The 22,459-nt window shown below is 51.6% G+C and overlaps 1 protein-coding gene across 1 annotated transcript; it reads right to left on the reverse strand.

Moving 5' to 3' along the window:
• Window positions 1-735: 735 nt before the first annotated feature.
• Window positions 736-21,740, reverse strand: LOC146336226 (lipid transferase CIDEC-like). Its single transcript, XM_084819360.1, has 6 exons — window positions 21,689-21,740; window positions 20,580-20,657; window positions 12,262-12,406; window positions 7,700-7,849; window positions 3,875-4,062; window positions 736-1,597 (listed from the first exon to the last, which is right to left on the reverse strand). The coding sequence occupies exons 2-6, from the start codon at window positions 20,630-20,632 to the stop codon at window positions 1,420-1,422; spliced, it is 714 nt and encodes a 237-aa protein (XP_084675486.1). The 5' UTR covers window positions 20,633-20,657; window positions 21,689-21,740; the 3' UTR covers window positions 736-1,419.
• Window positions 21,741-22,459: the final 719 nt, after the last annotated feature.

Below are 22,459 nucleotides of genomic sequence, written 5' to 3' on the forward strand. Positions count from 1 at the left end.
TCTTATTCCTGAAAGAATCTGGCTGTGAAAAGGAAATACTACAATAACAACAACACACCACTGCAAGGTGCACTTTTTCCAAGAAATTTCACTTCATTTTTTACACTCAGTCACTCATAACAATGTTAAGGTGCGCTCCTCTGCGTGCTTAGACAGAAGAACAGCCTACAACTCCCAGCATTCCCCAGCCAGCAGTGTTGGCTAGGGAATGCTGGGAGTGGTAGAACATTTTTCTGTCTGAAAATGCACAGGATTGTGCCATTATAGAAAGGTCCTCGGCAGTGAGTAGTAGCTTGTTACTTGTAACTAAGGGTGCTTCCAAACAGAGGGCTCTCAAAAGATGTTACAAGGATGTTCCATCTTTTCCTTCTTAACTGGATTTTTGGTAGAAAGAAAAATATGGGGAAAGTGGTGGGAAAACATGAGGGTTACAACATGAAGATGTTGTCTGGACCCTCAGAACTATAACACAGATTGAAGGCAGGTAACGTTCACAAGCACAATGTTCAATAGGATTTCCAGTGGCAAGAGATCCCCAACCCCTGGCTTCTGACCCTGTCAAAACACACATTCCAAAGCCATATGGACTAGAAACTTTAAAAAACACACACAAAGCTCTCGTTCTCTACACACCAGGTTCTGTATCTTTCTCGTACACAGAACTCTCGGGGCTGTACAGCCCTGCCGTTTCCCCCCTGCAGTTTAAAGAATAAGCAGCACAGAAGCTCCAAGCTATAAGAAAACAGAAAAAGCTTTAATTAATAGCACCAGTTTACATTATAGAGCATTGCACAGTAATTAAATAAGACGGCACATGGATTTTTTTTTATTTTTTTTTAAACGAGGCTAAGGGAGTGTACATAAGGGCAAGTGGCTGGCTAGCCAACTCATAGTAGCCACTATTCCAGCAAGATGTGGAGATCAGTGGTCTTGGTACCCCAGCATTTCTTCCTGTGTCATTGGGCAAGTGAAATGTGATGAATGCCCAGTCTGTCTTCCAGCAGCTTTTCCCATCCCGGTGCCCTCCAGATGTGTTGGGACTGCAACTCCTCCAGATGTGTTGGGACTACAATTCCCAGGAATGATGGGAGGTGCAGTTCAACACATCTGGGGGGCATCCCCAGGATGGGGAAGGCTACCATAGGTCATACAGAGTCTCATCTTCCAAGCTTTAGTATCTCGTGCATAAATCAAGTGCTGTGTAAACTCCATTCACAAGGGCAAACTCAAGGAAAGTGTTGGACAGTGCGGGAGGAGATATACAAGGGCCTGTGTGTTTCCCCCATCAGTTTTTTAGGGAGAAGGAGATCACGTGCTACCAAGTAACTCCTGAATCTCCAACTTTGAGGCATAGGACCAAGGAGATGGGGGAGGAGGAGTCTCTCCCCCATCTACATCAGAGTCCAAGCAGTTGCGTGTTCATTGCAATATCTTCCTGGAAGGAAGGGAGCCAAGTCGATGCAGGGCCACGCGGGGGTCTTCCTCTCCCTCTCTCCACTCCTCCGTGGAATCCAGCAGTTGCTGCACATAGCCGGAGGTGCCAAGGAGGACATGACCTGTGGCTTGCATGGTGTAAAGGGCCCAGCGTAAGGCTTCCCTGGGAGGGAGAAATAAGAACATGAGGAATATTGGAGACCCAGAAGCAGGCCTTCGTTCAGCTGGAATTATGTGGAGCAGGGGTGAGCAACACGGGGCCCCCGCCACTAGGGATGCACGAGAATTTTGGCTTTGCTCACAAAACACGCGAGCCGGCCCCGTTTGCAACTCCGAACGCGGACACAAGACCATGTCCTCCGAAAACGTTCGCAATTTGCCAGACATGCGCTTGCGTTCAATTTGCACAAATTTCCAAATTTGTGCACATTTCTAAATCAGCCCTGCTTCAGCCCATGGGCAAAATTTGCACAAATTCACCCAGCGCACGTGCTTGATCGCCGACCACTTTGCACAATTTTCCCATTCACACAGAACGAGAAGCAAGTGCAAATGCAAACATAAGTCGGGTGCGAGACAAGCAACGACACGATGGTCACAGCATGTTGGCGAGCTCGAACATGGCTTGCTCACCCATTCCTTCCGGCCACTCCCCGGTGCTGCTCCCAGCTGCTCGCCACCACCTCCCCGGTGGCAAAAAGGCTGCAACTGTCAAATTTAGGTTGTTTTCGGTGTGGCTGTGGCCTACTGAGATAGCTTTAACAGCATTAGCTGTCTAGTGCCATAATCCAGCCTTCCCCAACCTGGAGCCCTCCCGATGTGTTGGACTACAACACCCATCATTCCCAGCCAGGAGTTGTAGCCTGAAACATCTGGGGGGAACCAGACTGAGGAAGGCTCTTGTTGTCACAAGAACTGAACCTCCATGTACAGTAGCCGAACAGCTCAATTCTCGGGGCCATCCTTTCACGCCGCGCCGAGATAAGGAGCCATTTTGCCTGTTGCTGTTGGAAACTGCCAGGCCTGTGATTCAGACCAGAAAGGGAACTCGCACGCTGCTGAGAAGACTTACGTATCGCTTCTCCCGCGAGTGTTGGTTTCCTCCCAAACCATGCAGCAACGGCGACTGCTCATGATGGTCAACAGGGTTTCAGACAGGTGTTTTCTTTTACCTGCTTCTCTTCAGAGCATGACAGCATTTCAACCGCAGCTTTATAAAATGCGGTTTCCACGTCAGTTGAAAGTCAAGTTCAGGTTTTGCACTACGTAATAGAAGCCACCAGAAGAGACAACCTAAGCCCCGCTCCTCCATACTACCCCCCTTCACCCTCCTTCCTTAAGAGCATACGAAGAGCCCTGCTGGGTCACGCCAAGGGTGCATCCAGTCCAGCATTCTGTTCACACAGCGGCCAACCAGTTGTCAAGCAGGAACCCACAGGCAGGACACGAGAGGCACCCTCTCACTAGACACCAGGACTAGTAGCCGTTGGTAGCCTTCTCCTCCAGCAATTTGTCTCATTCCCATGTAAAGCCATCCAAATTGGTGGCCATTACTATATCCTGTGGTAGCGAATCCCATTACCTATGCAATGTGTGAGTGAAGAAGTCCTTCCTTTTATCTGTCCTAAATCTCCCACCAATCACCACCATGGGTCGACCCCACTGGGTTCCAGTATTACAAGCGAGGGAGAAAAATGTCTCCCTATCCATTTTCTCTACACCATGCCTCTTTCAGTGCTGGTTCCAGGTTTTCCAGAGTCTCTGAGCAAGACACCTCCAATGAGCCCCCTCCCTCAAGGAGTCTACCTGCCCACTGCCAGCATCACCAGCTGCTCTTCCTCTTCCTCCTCCTCTTCCTCTTCCTCTTCCTCCTCCTCCTCATTGCCACCACTTGCTTGCTTGACAGGCTGAGAACCAGGGAGCAAGCAGGCCATGGCATCTCCTGCTCCTTCTTCTCACCACCCCCATTGCCTGCCCCAGAGCGAGAAGCAGGGGAACAAACAGGTCTCAATGGTGAAGAGGAGCAGCAAGTCCAAGGAGCATTTGTCTGGGGGCCCCTGCTGGGGGGGGCCCTTGGCAGGTGCCCAACAGGCCCACCCTTCACGTTGGCCCTGACGTCTGTCATGGTTCCCCCTTGCTCATTTTTCCCCTGAGCTAAACAATGCCAGCTGTTGTAACCGTTCCTAATAGGGGAGCTGCTCCACCCCCTTCTCATTTTGATTACACCTCTTGAAAGCTTGGCACCCATGCTAGCTTCTAATAAGAGAGTAGCTAGTTCCAGTACACACATGGAAAGGTGCCACCCTGGGGCCTGTTACTCATGTGCAAGTCCACGTCACTCCAGCCCAAGAGGCATAGCCACCCTTGCCTTCTTCTGTCCCTGCAAGAGCCCAGTCCCTTTTCTCCCCAGATCTGCTGGGACCGCTGGTTTGCCACTCACTTCATGATCCTCCTCGCCCCAGCACAGCGCATGTCATAGGAGATGCTGTATGTGCCGTAGAGCACAGCTTTGAAACTCAGGCAGCCAATGAAGTCCTCAGGCTTGGTTTTGTAGAGGTCGAGGGTCACACAGGCCACATCGTGGCTGTGTGGAGGTTTCTGGGACAGGGCAAGTTGGTAGCCTGGAGTCTGTGCAGGCAGAGGGAGAGAAAGAGAGAGAGAGAAGGAAAGAAAACACATGGAGCAGACAACCACCAACAGTTCACCCCAGGAAATGGTCTGGGGCAAGGGAAGGCAACATGGTGACTGTGGGCACCACTGTGTCCCCGGCCGCCTTGCTTGTGGCCCACCAAGGCGCCCCACCAATGTGTCCCCGGCCACCCTTCGTGTGGCCCACCAAGGCGCCCCACCACTGTGTCCCCGGCCACCCTTCGTGTGGCCCACCAAGGCGCCCCACCACTGTGTCCCCGGCCACCCTTCGTGTGGCCCACCAAGGCGCCCCACCACTGTGTCCCCGGCCACCCTTCGTGTGGCCCACCAAGGCGCCCCACCACTGTGTCCCCGGCCACCTTGCTTGTGGCCCACCAAGGCGCCCCACCACTGTGTCCCCGGCCACCTTGCTTGTGGCCCACCAAGGCGCCCCACCACTGTGTCCCCGGCCACCTTGCTTGTGGCCCACCAAGGCGCCCCACCACTGTGTCCCCGGCCAGCCTTCGTGTGGCCCACCAAGGCGCCCCACCAATGTGTCCCCGGCCACCCTTCGTGTGGCCCACCAAGGCGCCCCACCAATGTGTCCCCGGCCACCCTTCGTGTGGCCCACCAAGGCGCCCCACCAATGTGTCCCCGGCCACCCTTCGTGTGGCCAACCAAGGCGCCCCACCAATGTGTCCCCGGCCACCCTTCGTGTGGCCCACCAAGGCGCCCCACCAATGTGTCCCCGGCCACCCTGCTTGTGGCCCACCAAGGCGCCCCACCAATGTGTCCCCGGCCACCCTGCTTGTGGCCCACCAAGGCGCCCCACCAATGTGTCCCCGGCCAGCCTGCTTGTGGCCCACCAAGGCGCCCCACCAATGTGTCCTCGGCCACCCTTCGTGTGGCCCACCAAGGCGCCCCACCAATGTGTCCCCGGCCAGCCTTCGTGTGGCCCACCAAGGCGCCCCACCAATGTGTCCCCGGCCACCCTGCTTGTGGCCCACCAAGGCGCCCCACCAATGTGTCCCCGGCCACCCTGCTTGTGGCCCACCAAGGCGCCCCACCAATGTGTCCTCGGCCACCCTTCGTGTGGCCCACCAAGGCGCCCCACCAATGTGTCCCCGGCCAGCCTTCGTGTGGCCCACCAAGGCGCCCCACCAATGTGTCCCCGGCCACCCTTCGTGTGGCCCACCAAGGCGCCCCACTAATGTGTCCCCGGCCACCTTGCTTGTGGCCCACCAAGGCGCCCCACTAATGTGTCCCCGGCCACCTTGCTTGTGGCCCACCAAGGCGCCCCACCAATGTGTCCCCGGCCACCCTTCGTGTGGCCCACCAAGGCGCCCTACCGCTCCTACCCTTCTTTCTAAATTAACACATTTCCTTCCTGGCAGCTGAGGTCGCTTCAGAGCAAAGTCAGAGCCTCCAGCTGCTGCCATCTTCATTTCCCATGAATGCCCCAGCTTAGGAATCTAAGATGGTGGGCAGCTGCAGGCCGAGGCTTTCCCCTGCCGTGTGGCCAGTTGCCAAGAAAAAGAAGAGAGAGAAGACAAAAGGGACTCTTGCCTCTTCTGTCTGGTAATTTGGTAAGGAAAAGAGGGTGGGAGGGGAAACAGTGGTGCAGCGGGGAGATTTCAGAGTCGGGACTTGATGGTCTCATGGCGTCCACCTTTAGACGGCTATGTGCATTGCTTCAGTTGTGAAGCACATAGCTAACATTTCTCCTCTCCTCCGCCCTCCAACTTAAATTTCATGCTTCACGCTTGCTTCTGCATTCCTGACACGTAGGAAAACAGCAACGCAACTGTTTGCCAACATCGGTTTATAAAATGCTCTGCGCATGAGCGGCTTCACATTGTAAACTCTGCGCATGCACAGTTTTACATCTGGGGCCACAAAACCAAACACACCGGCATAGCGTAGCTTAGTGCTCTTACGGCTAGAAACCAACCCTTAGGAGAGGTGTGTCAGCCTTTCATGATGGGCAAAAAACAGCACAAAAAGCAAGAAATCACAGAAGAATTGGTGGCTGAAGAAAAGGGGGTGGGGCCAGGGAAAAGGGGCAGGGCCTTCTGGGGAAACCCAGAGGGCTGGAGTGTGACCCTGGGAGGGCTGGATTTGGCCCCCGGCCCTGAGGCTTTGCACCTCTATAAAGTTTACAGAGAACTATATTGGACTACTTCCCTTTGTGTGGGCAGGCATGCAACTTTAGTAGCGAATAATTCAATCACGTTGGTTTTTCCTCTAGCCTATGTTGTTTACCACCACACTGTAGAATGGTGGGATTTGTTAGAATTAGGGATGTATGAATCCCTTACCTGGCTCTGCGCAGGGGCATCCACGGTGTGGGGGAGGCTCTCCGTCTCTCCCCACGAATCCTCCCTGGCCGGCTCCGCAGAGCCGCCAGCCAGGGCCATCTGCACCCGGAGTTCCGGCCGCGGCCAAGCTGCTGCAGCCGCAAATGGTGGCCGTCGTAGCGGCCGCCATTTGCGTCCTTCCAGGCTGCCGTGATAGGCTACGTAAGTATTTACGTAGTCTATCACGGAAAGAGGAGGGGCTCAAGCAATGTAGCAGCCGCCATTTGCATCCCTGCTCTTTGCTGTGATAGGCTACGTAAATACTTACGTAGCCTATCACAGCAGACTGGAAGGATGCAAATGGCAGCCGCTACGACGACCGCCATTTGCAGCTGTAGCAGCTGGCCAAGAGACCAGCTGCCGCCGGACCCGCCTCTGCATCCGCCCCAGGTAAGCTTCGTCCCGGGGGGATTCCGCAGGGTGGTGGGAGGCCATTCCGCCATGGGTTTCAGGGGGCCGAATGCCAGCGCATTCAGCCTCATTGAAATCCGTGGCGACATTCTCCGTCATCCCTAGTTAGAATGCCCAATGCTTTTGTTTGTTGGTTTGCTTTTAAAATGAAAGTTTCTAGATTAATGCTGCAGAGATCAGCTTGAAAGCATGGATTCCTAGTCCATTTGGACTAGCGGCCAGGCATTTGACCTCCTGTCTTGGACCCATTCTCTGTTTCTCCAGGTAACAAACAGATCTCATTCAGAACTACAGTGATGCACTTTGAAAGCACACCTTTGAAAAAAAGAAAGAAAACAAACAAACCACACTGGAAAAGGCCAAGAGCATCAAAGGAGAGGGGCGTTATCTCAGAGAAACCTTCTTTGGCTCACTTTTTTGAAGTTCTATGATAAAAGCAACAATACTGCGAAGTGTTAGCCAGACCCCGCTAGGGAAGGGAGAGGTCATTCGGTTTGCGTTTTCATGCAAGCCTACCTGGCCTGCAGTTCCTGAAGCAAAATGCAGTTACCCTTCAGTAATTACTTTTCCGTTTTGCAATGCACCTTACCTGATCCAAAAAATGCGCACAATGAGAGCGATATTAGGGGAACTGCACACAGAAATGCACAGCGTGGGGAACATTTCTTGCAAGAGCGTATATTAGGCAGAATTGCATAGAAAAGCAGGCATAATTAGGAGAAATGGGCATGGGGTGTGGGCTTAAAAACATTCTCAAACTGATGCAGAAACAGGATAAAACGAGCTTAAGATCGGGACAAGGCAAAACTGGTAGAAAAAGGAATGGATGGATTCATCCATCACAAGATGGACTGGCCACTGCTGCTCACCTTCACTGGGTACCAGGACTGTCCTTTGGTGAGCACTAGGAACACGGTGCCATCCTGCAAGGTCTGGAAGAACTCCTCGGTCTCCACGATGGTGCCATCCTCATCCAGGACGAGGGTTACGGCACCTACCACAGGCAAGGCGCTGCGTACCTACGAGAACAAAGGAAGCGGCCTTATCCTGAGTCAGGCCCTTGGTCCATCTAGCCCAGTATTATCAACACTGGCTGGCAGCAACGGCTCTCCGCAGTTTCACGCTGGATCCTTTCCTAGCCTTACCTGGAGATGCCGGGGATCGAACCTGGGACCTTCTCCATTCAAAGCAGGGCCTCTACCACTGACCTACAGCCCCTCCCAACTAATGTTCATTATTTATTTTATTATTTTATTTAAAACATTTGTATCCCACCCTATATCATTACGATCTCAGGGCAGCACACAGATAAAATCAATTTAAACAGTACAAAACAATGAATAATTTAAACAGCTAAAAGCATATTAAAAGGTTAAACAAGCTAACGCCAATCAGAAAATCTAAAACAACAGTTAAAGCAGTGTGCAACTTTAGGGAATTCAATTTTTAGGGAATTCAACTCAAAAGCTTTGGCGAAAACTAGGGGTGTACAAACCCCACTCACCCGTCCGGTCCGGGGCATCCGTTGGGGGGGGGGGAGGCAATCCGTCCCTCCCCCCAGAATCCTTCCCGGCCAGCTCCACTCCACTGCAAGTCCGCGGAGCCACCGGCCGGGCCTGTCTGCAGCTGGACTTCCGGCCACTGCCACACAAATGGCGTCCGGCGTAGCGGACCCCATTTGCGTCCCTGCCCTTGGCCATGATAGGCTATGTAAATATTTACGTAGTCAATCACGAAAAGAGCAGGGACACAAATGGCATCTGCTATGCCATTTGCGTCCCTGCTCTTTGCCGTGATAGGTTACGTAAATATTTACGTAGCCTATCATGGCCAAGGGCAGAGACACAAACGGCGTCCGCTACGCCGGACATCATTTGCATCCGCAGCCCCGGAGTGTACGGCTGCAGACAGCAGCGGATGGACCCGGACGGACGGCGCCAGATAGGTCCCACCCTACCGGCCTTCACGGCGGGGGGGGAGCAGTCTGTTCCGCCACAGTCTCCGGGAATCCTTCTTTAGAATCCGGCCTCATTGGATTCCATGGCATATTTCTCCGCCATCCCTAGTGAAAACCATGTTTTAACTTGGTGCTGAAACGAAACCAACGTCTGCACCAATCGGGCCTCCAAGGGGAGGGCATTCCACAGCCGGCGATACATGGATTTCATGACATTGCTTCTGTCTGTGTTTCACGGACTGTCAGACCTTTTTGCTCCATCATCTGATTCCGTCAATGAGCAGACCTCTCTCAGTTTCCCAAATCTGCGTTCGCATTGCAAAGTGCGCGCTTGCACAAATATGCACTTCCAAAAACGCACATTTGGCAAAAGCTGCATTTTCCCACTTTAGCCTATGGGGGAAAGTGTGGTTTTGGTTGTTTTTTTAAAAATATTTTTGTACGACTAAATTTGCATACAAGTCCAGAAAGTAACAGAAATGCTCTGCGTGACTCGGGAAAAGCCAGTCTGCTGCAGAACGTGTGGGTCAGATTCATAGAAATCTGAGCTGATTTGAATCAGTTGTGGAGTTCTCCAACATCCCTCCTCCCAACAGATGCTCCCTGGGTGAGGAACAAGTTTCACAAGAGGATTGGGGAGTGTTTGCCAACTGTGCAGAAAAAAGCGCTCTGCCTGGTTTAACTTCAGTATCGATTTCTGGATATTGGGGGGGTGCGGGGTAAAATAGTAAACGTTGGCAGCATTTCTGACTTTGCACACCTACTGGAATCATGTGGCCCATGCATGCTCATGACGGGACCACTTCAGACAATGCAGCATGAGAGACCGCCACATTTCTGCAGCTGTCGCATCTTTACCCCTCTGTGCTCTGTTGAGGCTGGCCAGCCAGAGATCAGATGGCGAGGATCCATGGAAATTGCTGTGCAGGACAGCATTCTCCAACCCGGTGCCTTCCAAGTGTGCTGTACTGCAATTCCCATCATTCCCAGCTGGCATGCAACCCTCATAGTAGCTGGGGGATGGGGGCGGAATTTATTTATTTTATTTATTTATCGCATTTATATCCCGCCTTTTTTCCTCTTGCAAGGAACCCAAGGTGGCATACATTCTCCTCCTCCTCTCCATTTTATCCTCACAACAACCCTGCAAGGTAGGTTGGGCTGAGAGTCTGTGACTGGCCCAAAGTCACCCAGTGAGCTTCCATGGCCAAGTGGGGACAAGAACTCAGATCTCCCAGATCCCAGCCCAGCACTCTCACCACTACTCCACACTGGCTCTCTAGAGAAGAGAACGAATTTTCCCAGCAACAGTATATTGTTCCCTGTTGTGATGCAAAGGATTTTGGAGTGGCTTGGTCTTGAACGGGCCATGAAGACCCACCAGCTTTGCAAAAGACCTGCTCCTGGGGGAGATGAAAACTGCTCGAATCTGTTTGCTGCATGTGGTTTGCAACCAAAACACAACCTGCAACTGGAGAAACTACTGGGATCAACTGAAGAATTTTGGCTCCCTTATCCCAATGTTTCACATCACGCATGGCATTTAGACTTCTGACTCTTCTGTAAACTGCCCAGAGAGCTTCAGCTATGGGGCGGTATAGAAATGTAAATAAATAAATATGGAGCAATAAATATGGAGCAATACATCTGCCTGCCGTTTTGGGACACTTTTGGCGATGGGGACGGTCACAGTGAGCGCCTGCACGTCAGCACTGACTTCTCCACCACGGCCATCTTGGCCTAACTCCCCAGAGTGCTTGCAGGTAGCCAGAGAAGACAATCCTGCCCTCAAGGAACAAGTGGCGTGATCAGGGAGAAGGCAGCTTCCTCCAAACACGCCCATTACAGAAGCGAAGAGGACGCTCAGGCCGTTGGTTCTGCCCCCACCCCAGCCCCGTTCGTACTCGTAGAGGAGATCACATTCAAGGCAGGCATGCCCCAAAGCGTGGGCTGGCACCTGGTTGGGATTACCCATACAGATTTAGCTGGGGTGTCCAGTGTCTTGGTGCCCATCAGGCTCCCTGCCTGTCCTGTTTTTTACTTCATATCTTGGGAGAGAGAGAATGAACCAGTGTGGAGTAATGGGCAGAACAACCTTTCCCAACCTGGTGCCTTCCAGACATTTTGGACTACAACTCCCAGCATCCCTGACCACTGGCCATGTTGGCCGAGAATGATGGGAGCTGTAGTCCAACACTTCTGGCAGGTTGAAGAAGGATGGCTAAGTATGTTAGACTAGGATCGGGGTCCAAATCCCCATTGAGCCATGAATTATGGCTCCCTCTCTCTCACCTGATTATCACAAGGTTGTTGTAAGGATAAAGGGGAGGGGAGGGTCACTCCTTCTGTTTGTATTGTAGGTTTAGGATGCTTCCAGACAGAGGGCCCCTATTGATAACAAAAGGCATCATGCAGCTATTTTAAAGTGGAGTCTGGCTTGCTGCAAAGCAAGGTGCTGCCCTCCAGCACCATTTTTATTTGGGTTCCAAAGTGTCAGGGTGGACACTGAGCCCATAGAATCCCAGAGTAGTTCTGATTCTGAGGAAGAGCAGTCGCTCCTGGGAGAGGAGTGCGCTCCTCTTTCCCAGGGCCAACAGCTGACGGAGATTCCTCCCACCAGCATTCCTAGCTTAGATAGCAGTCCTGGGAGTGACAGAGCGCGGGAAGCAGACTTGATGGATGTGCGACGCCGACACAGAGAGCGGCGCCAAATGGAGGGCGCAGAAAGGAGGCGTAGTGCTCGGTTGGCGCGCAAACAACGGCTGCGCCCAGAGGATCCAAGGGAAAAGGGGAGGGACTCTCCCTAGTCCTTAAGTTCAGGGGTCTGCCAGTAATTCCCTTTCAAACGGGGACCAACTGTTCCAACTTAGGGCATAGGTACTGTGCTGCTCATATCTAGTTGCTAACGGTAGAGTTGTTAAGTTGTAAAAGAGGAATAAAGCTTTGAAAAGAATCCCTTTGTCTGTGTCTGGACTTGGCTACTGGATTAGACTGAGAGAGGCCTCCAAGGAGCCCTTGGCACAAAGAGTGGTTTTGTGCTTTGGACCTCAGATGCCACCTCTGCCTTGGACTTAGGTTCTTCGGTACTTTTTGTTTAGTCTCACCAGTTTGCCTTCTGGGAAATGAGTCCTTGGAAATCAGCCATACCCACCACAGCAGCCATTTTGCGAGAGCACCCATGACACACAGTCAAAATTCCAAATGCACCCACCGTCTCAAAAACATAAGGGACTCCTGTCTGAAGGCATAACTGTGCTTCGAGGTCAGTGACCATTCCCTCGGCCCCAGAGCACTGAGGTTCAGCAAAAAGGAAGCCAATGTTAAATGGGGTTCTTAGCCACCTCAGACTAGAGTTCCCATGATTCTTTGAGGGACGCCATGACAGCTTGAAAAAAAATGACGTTTATGATTTTTAAGACACACAAACCACTGAGACTCAAACTGTATGGTTCTGTCCCGTAAGGCAGGGCTCACCTTCTCAAGCAGATGTCTCAAGCTCTTCGCCATGATCCCCTTGCGCAGGGCGCGGTTCCAGGTGCTCACCCGATAAGGCCGGGCATGAGGTGTCGGAGGGCTCAGGAGCTGTTGAGTCACAGAGGAGGCCCTAGGAGAGACAGACCTGACCGACACAGGACAACCAGGTTATACTTGCTCATTTCCTTCTACTTCACTGTGCTCTGCAGCAGGGCTGTTGAACCTCTTTCAGCCGGAGGGCCAAATTCCATTTTTTAATTTATTTTTTATTATTAAATTTATTAATCGCCCATCTGGCTGGTCAACCAGCCACTCTGGGCGATGTACAGTGTATAATAAAACAGTTTAAAACAATAAAATTCTACAATAAAAACATTTTCTAAAATACCGTAACCCACCCCAAATGCCTGCCTGAACAACCACGTTTTTAATGCACGGCGGAAGCTCATTAAAGAGGGGGCATGGCGGAGTTCCCTAGGGAGGGAGTTCCACAGAGTGGGGGCCACTACAGAAAAGGCCCTCTCCCTCGTCCCCACCAGTCTAGCTGTCCTGGCTGATGGGACAGAGAGAAGGCCATCCGAGGCTGATCTTGTTAAGCGGCCTGTCTGGTGCTGCTGGAGGCGCTCCTTAAGATAGGCTGGGCCAGAACCATATAGGGTTCTGGTCCTGTTTCCCGCCTCCCAGCTGAGCAGAGCAGAGCAGAGCAAGCTGCTCCAGCTGGTCCAGGGACTACAGAAGCAGGCAAGCTCCCAGAGAGCGAGCGAACAGAGCGAGCGAACAGGGGGAGCAAACAGGAGTTGGCCAGGGGAGTTGCAGTGGTTGAAGAGACAAAGGAGACAAAGGAGACAGAGGCTAAGAGGTAAGTGGGTTGCAGGAAGCCCAGGGCGCTGCCCTTTATCCTTCTGACTGGCTGTGAGCTCACCAGGAGCTTCTGAGAGCTCCAACTGAATTGGAGGGGTGTGGCCTGAGTACTCCCAGCAGCTGACTGGGCGGGAAGCTTCAGTCTGTTTCCCGCCTCCCAGCTGAGCAGAGCAGAGCAGAGCAAGCTGCTCCAGCTGGTCCAGGGACTACAGAAGCAGGCAAGCTCCCAGAGAGCGAGCGAACAGAGCGAGTGGACAGGGGGAGCAAACAGGAGTTGGCCAGGGGAGTTCGGCAGGGGAGGTCAAGGGGGAGGCCCCTAACATTTTTTTTTTTTTTTAACTAACTTTTTCCCATTTATTTGTCTTGTAACACACACTTCCACACCAGTGGGACTCTGCTTTTAACCTCTACTGATTAGAGGAGCAGGCACAGGCTAGTCTAGAACAATCACAAAGCTAGACACAAAAAGGGAAAAGGGGCTATGGAAGGACAAGACTCTCCAGTGGTGGTGACCTGCAAGGTGTGTGCCATGTTTGTTTTCTTGCCTGAGAACAACATGGCCTACACCTGCAACAAGTGCAAGTTGATCACGCTGCTGGAGGAAAAAGTAAGTGGACTGGAGCGGCGACTGTCGACCCTCCGGGGAATAAGAGAACACGAAGAGTTCTTGGACAGAATGGGGGAACTACAGCAGCAAAGGGCAGACCAGAAGCTTGAAGAGCAACAGCAAGATGAGGCAGAAGTGGGAAATGCTGAGGAGAAGAAAAACGGAGTAGAGGATACTCCTTGGAAAACGGTGACAGTTAGGAGAAGAAGAACTAGACGCCACTCTGCACCAGTGGAAGCGGTGGAGCTGTGGAACCGATTCCAGGTACTTGCAGATGAGACTGGAGGACAGCCTGCAGAGGAAGAATCACAGGGGAACCTGCATGAGAGTGAGCAAGAGGCTAAAGGTCAGTCAAACAGAGGCGATGAAACCCAGGCCTACAAGAAGAAGAAGAGAAGAGTGGTAGTAGTGGGAGACTCCTTGCTGCGTGGGATCGAGACCCAAGTATGTCGCGAAGACCCGTGGACTCGCCAGGTATGTTGTCTCCCGGGAGGACAGATTAGAGACGTGACTGAAAGGTTGCCTGCACTCATAAAGCCCACTGACAGGTATCCCTTTCTTCTCATCCATGTGGGAACAAATGATACCGCCAAGCGGAGCTACGAAGAGATCACGTCAGACTTTGAAGCTTTGGGAAGGAAACTCAAGAACTTTGGGGCCCAGATAGTTTTCTCATCCATCCTTCCAGTAGTTAGAAGAGGGATAGAAAGGGAACGAAAAATACTCCGGGTGAATGACTGGCTACGAAGGTGGTGCCGACGAGAGAGATTTGGATTCTGGGACCACGGGCTATACTTCCTGGAAGATGGGCTGTTGGCTAGGGATGGGTTGCACCTCACAAAGGCTGGGAAGAATGTGTTTGGCCACAGCATGAAGAACTTCATCAGGAGGGCTTTAAACTGAATCCTACGGGGAAGGGAGATGTAATGTTGGGGGTAACAATGGACGTAGGCGCATGCACTGCAACGGAGAGAACAGCGCTGATAGCGCCCAATAATAGTCTTCAGACACAGGTAGGAAGAAAGCCAGACTATGAAGCACATGGTCTTCGATGTCTATATACTAATGCCCAGAGTATGGGAAACAAACAGAACGAACTTGAACTCTTAATACAGGAGGGAAATTATGACTTGATAGGTATAACTGAGACTTGGTGGGATGACTCTCATGACTGGAATACAGCAGTTGAAGGATATAACTTGTTCAAAAAGAACAGGAGGAACAGAAAGGGAGGCGGGGTTGCACTGTATGTGAAAAATACATATCTCTGCACAGAAATACAGGAGGAGGAGCTTGGTAGCCCCATCGAGAGCATCTGGGTTGAAATAAATGGAGCAAAGAATAAAAGGAACCTGGTGGTCGGAGTCTACTACCGGCCACCCAATCAAGGAGAAGCCAAGGATGAAACTTTTGAAAAGCAAATAGCCAATGTTTTAAGGAAGCATGATGTAGTAGTAATGGGGGACTTCAATTTCCCCGATATTTGTTGGGAGACAAATTCTGCAAAACATGGCCCCTCCAGGAAATTCCTGACTTGTGTGGCGGATAACTTCCTCCTACAGAAAGTAGAGGAAGGAACTAGAGGATCGGCTATCCTTGACTTGATCCTAACCAACAGAGATGACTTAGTGGATAAAGTAGCAGTTACAGGAACTCTGGGGGAAAGCGACCATGTTGTACTTGAGTTCTTGGTTCTAAGGGAAGCAAAAGCCGAGTGTACTCAAACGCGTACCCTGGATTTTAGGAAAGCTGATTTTAATAAACTCAGAACAATGATCAGTAAGGTCCCATGGCAAGCAATGCTAGCGAGAAAAGGAGTCCAAGATGGGTGGGAGCTTTTAAAAAAGGAAATTCTCAAGGCACAATCACAAACAATTCCAACAAGAAGAAAAGGTGGAAGACAACAGAAGAAGCCAATGTGGCTTCACAAAAAGCTTAGGGATGACCTGAAAACAAAAAAGGACACATATAGGAAGTGGAAAGAAGGCCAAGTAACAAAGGAAGAGTACAGGCAGGTAGCACAGAATTGCAGGGATGGCGTCAGGAAGGCTAAAGCGGAGAACGAGGTGAGGTTAGCGAGGGATGCTAAAAACAACAAAAAGGCTTTCTTCAGCTACGTGCATAGTAAAAGGCAGAGGAAAGAAATGGTTGTTCAGCTATTAAATAAGGATGGCAAAATGATAACAGAGGACAAAGAAAAGGCAGAGGTGCTCAATTCCTACTTTGGCTCAGTCTTCTCCCAAAAGAGGGTCTATGACCCCCCTGGCAAAGGCGAAGTACAGGCTGAAGGGGCAGGATTGCAGCTTGAGATCGACAGGCATATGGTCAAGGAACACCTCATTACTTTGAATGAGTTCAAATCTCCAGGGCCAGATGAACTGCATCCTAGAGTCATAAAGGAACTGGCAGAAGAACTCTCAGAACCGCTGTCTATTCTCTTTGAGAAATCATGGAGGACCGGGGAAGTGCCAGATGACTGGAGGAGGGCTAACGTTGTCCCTATCTTCAAAAAGGGTAAAAAGGAGGAACCTGGGAACTACAGACCAGTCAGTCTGACATCAATCCCTGGGAAAATTCTGGAGCAGATCATAAAGCAATCCATCTGGAAGCACCTTGACAACAATGCCGTGATTACTCGAAGCCAACATGGATTTGTCAAAAACAAGTCCTGCCAGACAAATCTGATCTCATTTTTTGATCAAGTCACCTCCCTTGTAGACCGTGGGAATGCTGTAGACATCATATACCTCGACTTCAGCAAAGCTTTCGACAAAGTGCCCCATGATATCCTGATGAGCAAACTAGCTCGAAGTGGGCTAGATGAAACAACGATCATGTGGATCCACAGTTGGCTACAGAATCGGACTCAAAGAGTGCTTATCAATGGGACCTTCTCAAGCTGGGGAGAGGTAACGAGTGGGGTACCGCAGGGCTCAGTCCTGGGCCCAGTGCTCTTCAATATTTTTATTAATGACTTGGAGGAGGAGGTGCAGGGAATGCTGATCAAATTTGCAGATGACACAAAATTGGGAGGGATAGCTAATACTTTGGAAGACAGAAACAAAATTCAAAGTGATCTGGATAGACTGGAGTGCTGGGCAGAAAACAACAGAATGGCATTTAATAGGGACAAATGCCAAGTTCTGCACCTAGGAAAAAGAAACCAAATGCACAGTTACAAGATGGGGGATACGTGGCTCAACCACACTACGAGCGAGAAGGATCTTGGAATTGTCGTCGATCACAAGCTGAATATGAGCCAACAATGTGATGTGGCTGCAAAAAAGGCAAATGCTATTTTGGGCTGCATTCATAGAAGCATCGCTTCCAAATCCCGGGAAGTACTAGTTCCCCTCTACTCAGCACTGGTTAGGCCTCATCTGGAGTACTGTGTCCAGTTCTGGGCACCACACTTTAAGAAGGATGCAGACAAGCTGGAGAGGGTTCAAAGGAGGGCAACAAAGATGATCAGGGGACTGGAAACAAAGCCCTATGAAGAGAGACTGAAAGAACTGGGCATGTTTAGCCTTGAGAAGAGAAGACTGAGGGGAGATATGATAGCACTCTTCAAGTACTTGAAAGGTTGTCACAGAGAAGAAGGCCAGGATCTCTTCTTGATCATCCCAGAGTGCAGGACACGGAATAATGGGCTCAAGTTACAGGAAGCCAGATTCCGACTGAACATCAGGAAAAACTTCCTGAGTGTCAGAGCAATACGGCAATGGAACCAATTACCTGGGGAGGTGGTGGGCTCTCCCACACTGGAGGCCTTCAAGACGAGGCTGGACAGCCATTTGTCAGGGATGCTCTGATTTGGATTCCTGCATTGAGCAGGGGGTTGGACTCGATGGCCTTGTAGGCCCCTTCCAACCCTACTATTCTATGATTCTAGGGTTTTAAAGGTCAAAACCAACACCTTGAATTTGGCCCGGAAAACAACTGGTAACCAGTGCAACTCCTTCAGCACTGGAGTGATGTGATCTCGCCGGCGGCTGCCTTTAATCAGGCGAGCCGCCGCGTTCTGTACCAGCTGCAGTTTCCGAACCGTCTTCAAGGGTAACCCCACGTAGAGCACATTACAGTAGTCTAAACGAGAGGAGACCAGGGCATGTACTACCAATGGGAGCAGATGGTCGGGAAGGAAGGGGCGCAGCCGCCGTATCAGATGGAGTTGATACAGTGCTGTCCGGCTCATAGCTGACACCTTCGCCTTCATGGACAGCTGGGAGTCCAAAATGACCCCCAGGCTGCGGACCTGGTCTTTCAAGGGTAGCCGTACCCCATTCAACACCAGGTCAACATCCCCCAGCCTCCTCTTGTCTCCCACCAAAAGCACCTCGGTCTTGTCAGGGTTCAGCTTCAGCTTATTCCAGTTTATTTATTTCAGAGAAGCACTCGGGGGCTGCAGTCCAGTGGTGGGCAGAGCCAAAGGCAAAGGGGCCGGGGCCAAAAATACGAGCATATTGTCGTTTAAAGCTCTGGTTCCGGTAACTAAGCCTTTGGAGAAGCATTTCAGCCTTGTATGATTGTAGAGCACCCTGGGGGCATGGGCCAGTTAGGCGGTAGACAAATCTAATAAGATAAATAAAAACATTTTAGAATGGGGGGAAATCATGCAAAGGCTGGGAAACCACCAAATGATTGGTGGGAGGGGCTAGAAAAAAGGGGTGTGGACAACTGGAGAACACATGGAGGGCCAGATTTGGCCCATGAGCCTAAGGTTCCCCAATGCCACTCTACGTCTAGGGCCTTTGAACGGCTTGTTGCCCACTAGGCACCCCATTCATAGTGTTCTCATGTTATGTGCTGCTGGGCAAGGGCCCCTCCCATTTCCAGGTGGAGAGGTGGTGTGTGCCACCGAGTCCCAGCTGCTGGGGGAGCAAGAACGGGAATGGGCTGCGGCCATCGCAGGCTTCTCAGAGGAACGTGGTTGGCTGCTGTGGGAAAGAAGATTCTGGATCCCACCACAGCTTGGAATCATTTCTGTTGAAGCCATTTTCAGTTCTCCAAATCAGCCTTTCCCCTACCTGGTGCCCTCCAGATGTTTTGGACTACAGCTCCCAGCATTCATGGCCATTGGGGCTGATGGGGCTTTTTATTCATAGAATCATAGAATAGTAGGGTTGGAAGGGGCCTACAAGGCCATCGAGTCGAACCCCCTGTTCATTCCAAGTCAGAGCATCCCTGAATGAATGAATGAATGAATGAATTCATTCATTCATTCATTCATTCATTCATGCCTTTCCATTCATATACCGCCCATTGCTGAAGCTCTCTGGACAGTTCACAACAGTTAAAACCATAAAAGACAGCATGATAAAATACAAAATAAAACTTTTAAAGGGTTGATATCAAAAACATCTGGAGAGCACCAGGCAGAGGAAAGGTTGTCTGAATGCCAGTTTCCTGATGTGGAAGATTAATGGCAGATTTGTTGAAAAATACACATATCTGAGCAGGAGCAGGCAAGCGTCTATTTATAGACAATACACAGTTATTAAGGGCGCAATCCTATGCATGTTTAGACAGAAAAACATGCTACAACTCCCAGCATTCCCCAGCCAGCACAGCTGGCTGGAGAATGCTAGGAGTTGTAGGACTTTTTCTGCCTAAACATGCATAGGATTGCGCCCTAAATCACTTCTTGGAAGACAGCTGTAAAAGCTTAAACCTGGATCTTTCCCTGACTAGGTTTAAACCCATGTTACCCAGGGCATGTTAAACCAGCCTAAAATCCTGCATTCAAAACGGGGCTTTCTGCTTCCGTTTTAAATGCAGGATCACGACGACTACTTTTGTCACGTGCTTCCTTTCCCCCCCCCTTCCCCCCGTATCTGAGTCTTCCGTTATCTTTCATTGATCTCGCTCCTCTTCTTGCCGCTTTTCCTCTTTTCACAGAGGAAACTGAGGCAGAACACAAGGGGAGGTACTTTGATAGCTCATTAATCTGCGATCTATTTAAAAATGGAACAAAGGGCATTTAGTGCAGGAGACGCCTTGGATGATCACGGCGTCAGGTAAAGAGCCCGCAAACGTCCGTGAAGGAGCCATCTCAATCGCAGGATAAAAGCTCCGTGTGAAGGCGCCCCCAGTCTTTCCCTGCCCCTCCTCCTCCTCCTCTCTCCTCAGGCAGAACTCGGGCCTTGGCCCCAGCCTTGCAAGGTAGGTGTGATGTGTATTCCCAGCAGACTTTGCCTATCAGTCAGCATTACGAGCAGCCAAGTCGCTAAGCAGACCAAATCACATCTGCCTTTCAATAACCACCCAGAGAGTTTCGGATATTGGGCAGTATAGAAATGTAATAAATAAATAAAATAATAAGTGGCTAAGCGGGGGACACGTAGCCCAAGTCCAGAGCTGGCTCCAGGTTTCTGGGGGCATTCTGGCAAGACACCCTCAATGGGACCCCTCCCTCAGGGGGCCTCCCTCCTCACTGCCACTGTCCCCGGCTGCTCTTGCTCTGCTTCCTCTTCCTCTCCTTGCTACCACTGGCTTGCGTGGCAGGCACAGCGCCAGGGAGCAAGCGGGCCATGGCATCTCCTGCTCCTCCTCTCCACCACCATTGTCTGGGCCAGAGCGAGAGAACAAGCAGGTTGCAGGGTGGAAGAGAAGGAGCAACTCCGGGGGGCTCCTGTCACTGGGCCCCTCCTGGGGAAAGGGCCCTCGGCAGGTGCCTGGCCAGGCCTACCCTTGACGCCGGCCCTGCCCAAGTCTCAGCTTTTCACAGACAGGAATAGTCTCACCCTCTCACTCTTCTAGGCACTGGAACTCACATTTCTTTAAGCAGACCCATATCTTCCTTTGCTATTGCAGCCCTGAGACTCAGAGCTGAGACTCTGTAATTGCTCACCTGGACAGAGACTGCGGGGAGAAGAAACCCAGAGATTTCATGGCGTGATTCATCCCTGCAAGCAATCTACTTTCCAACCTGGAGTGAAAGGCAGCGGGAAGGAGAGATAATTAAGCAACAGGGACGTGTGAGAAATTCATTTCGGTTTGCATTCCCTCTCCTTAAGAGGGAGCTCTGGAAGGGGAGCGGCACTAGGAACTGATAATAGTCTCAGCAAGCACCCACATGCAGCTGCAGCACCCACCAGTTTAGACCACGTTTACACCAGTTGACACCCAGTTTGCAGTAGCCATCCACTGCAAGCTTGGTGCAAACTGGCAAGGGGGGCAAAACACGGAGGACAGGAGTGTGCACGCAAACAGGTCGTGTTTCCTTAATCTTCCCTTCCAATGGCAAATTTGGGTGGTGAGTGCCAACAGAAACAGGGCCACTGAGAAACCGGGGTGTGCGGGGGAGAATGCTCATGGTTTGCAGAAGTACGAACAATTAAAATAAAATAGAGACCCTAAAGGGGCAAAAGGACAGCCAATGAGGACTGAGCAGACTCCGCAGCCTGTCAAGGGGCAATTGGCGGGCAGGCGGGCGGGGGGGGAGGCCCAGAAAACAAGAAGGTGGGGGAGGGGAGAGGAGAGGAATACCCCATTGGGAGGGAAGTGGTTGGCTGGAACCCTGAGCAAGAGCACTTCCGGCAAGAGGAAGGACAGACCGCACTGCTTTGTGGCAGGCTCCGCTTGTCGTTTCTTCTTGACAGCGTTCACCTTGTGCACCGGATGTCTCTGACCTCATGCCCTCCAGATGTGTTGGGCTGCAGCCTGACACATCTGGACGCCACCCGGTTGGGGGAGGCAGGTGCATACAGATCCACCAAGGATCAAAAGGTCATTTGGCACAATGGAGCAAATGGGGACGGGGAGAGGGCATGCAAGAGGAAACGCAAACCTGCCAAACCCAGTTTTGCTTTTGCACGCCAGCTCCCTTTCTCAGGACTTCTCCCTCCCCACCCCCAGCTGAACCCTTTGATCAGATGCAACCCATGCAACCCTAAACAATTGCAGCCAAAGCCTTCACTTCACTCCAGCCAGCGCCTCCAAAAGCCCTGCACGACTTACCAGGCCTGGAAGCTCTTCTGAATGCAACTCCACTTATCCTCACAGACTCCCCTAGTTCACCTTAAATAACGGCAAGCCCTGCCCACCCCTGAGCAGTAGCCAATCTCATCCTCCCAGAGGTTGCTGGGAGGTGCAAGCTGGGAGGTGCAAACTAAAGCCAGGGTTGGCCAAAGCTAGAATCTAGGACAGCGTTGGCTTCTGGGTTCTCTGGCTCAGGGAGGGGCCGCGGGCCAGTGGCAGGAGCACCTGTTTCGCATCCAGGCTCAATCTCCAGCATTTCCAGGTAGGCATCTCCAGGTAGGGCAGGAAAAAACTCCTCTCTGAAACCCTGGAGAGCCGCTGCACGCAGAAGGCCCAAAATTTGCTCCCTGGCATCTCCAAGTAGGGCTGGAAAAACTCCTGCCTGAAACCCTGGAGGGCCATTGCTGCCAGCCAGTGTTGACAGTCCTGGGCTAGATGGACCAGGGGTCTGACCAAGTAGAAGGCAGCTTCTGGTGACCTCCCAAGTGGGCTGCTGCAACGACGGCGCTATCGTAGCCGACGGCCTAATCCTAGCCGTGTTTACCCAGATGGAAGCCTCACTCAGTTCAAGGAGGCTGCCCTCCCAAAGACACTTTCCGGGGACAGGCCCCAGGGGAGGGCAGCCACAAGCCCTGATGGAGAAGGGCATCCCAGGCAATTCCGCTGGACCCTCTTCCACACAAGCACGCGTCGAATGGGACTGCAGGCACGTCGATGGAGTGCAGCCCTGAAACGTGGCCCTGGCCCTTT

Source organism: Heloderma suspectum, chromosome 13 (assembly GCF_057233095.1).
Source record: "Heloderma suspectum isolate Gila_16-S chromosome 13, 16-S_ref, whole genome shotgun sequence".
NCBI classification, from domain to species: Eukaryota; Metazoa; Chordata; class Lepidosauria; order Squamata; family Helodermatidae; genus Heloderma; species Heloderma suspectum.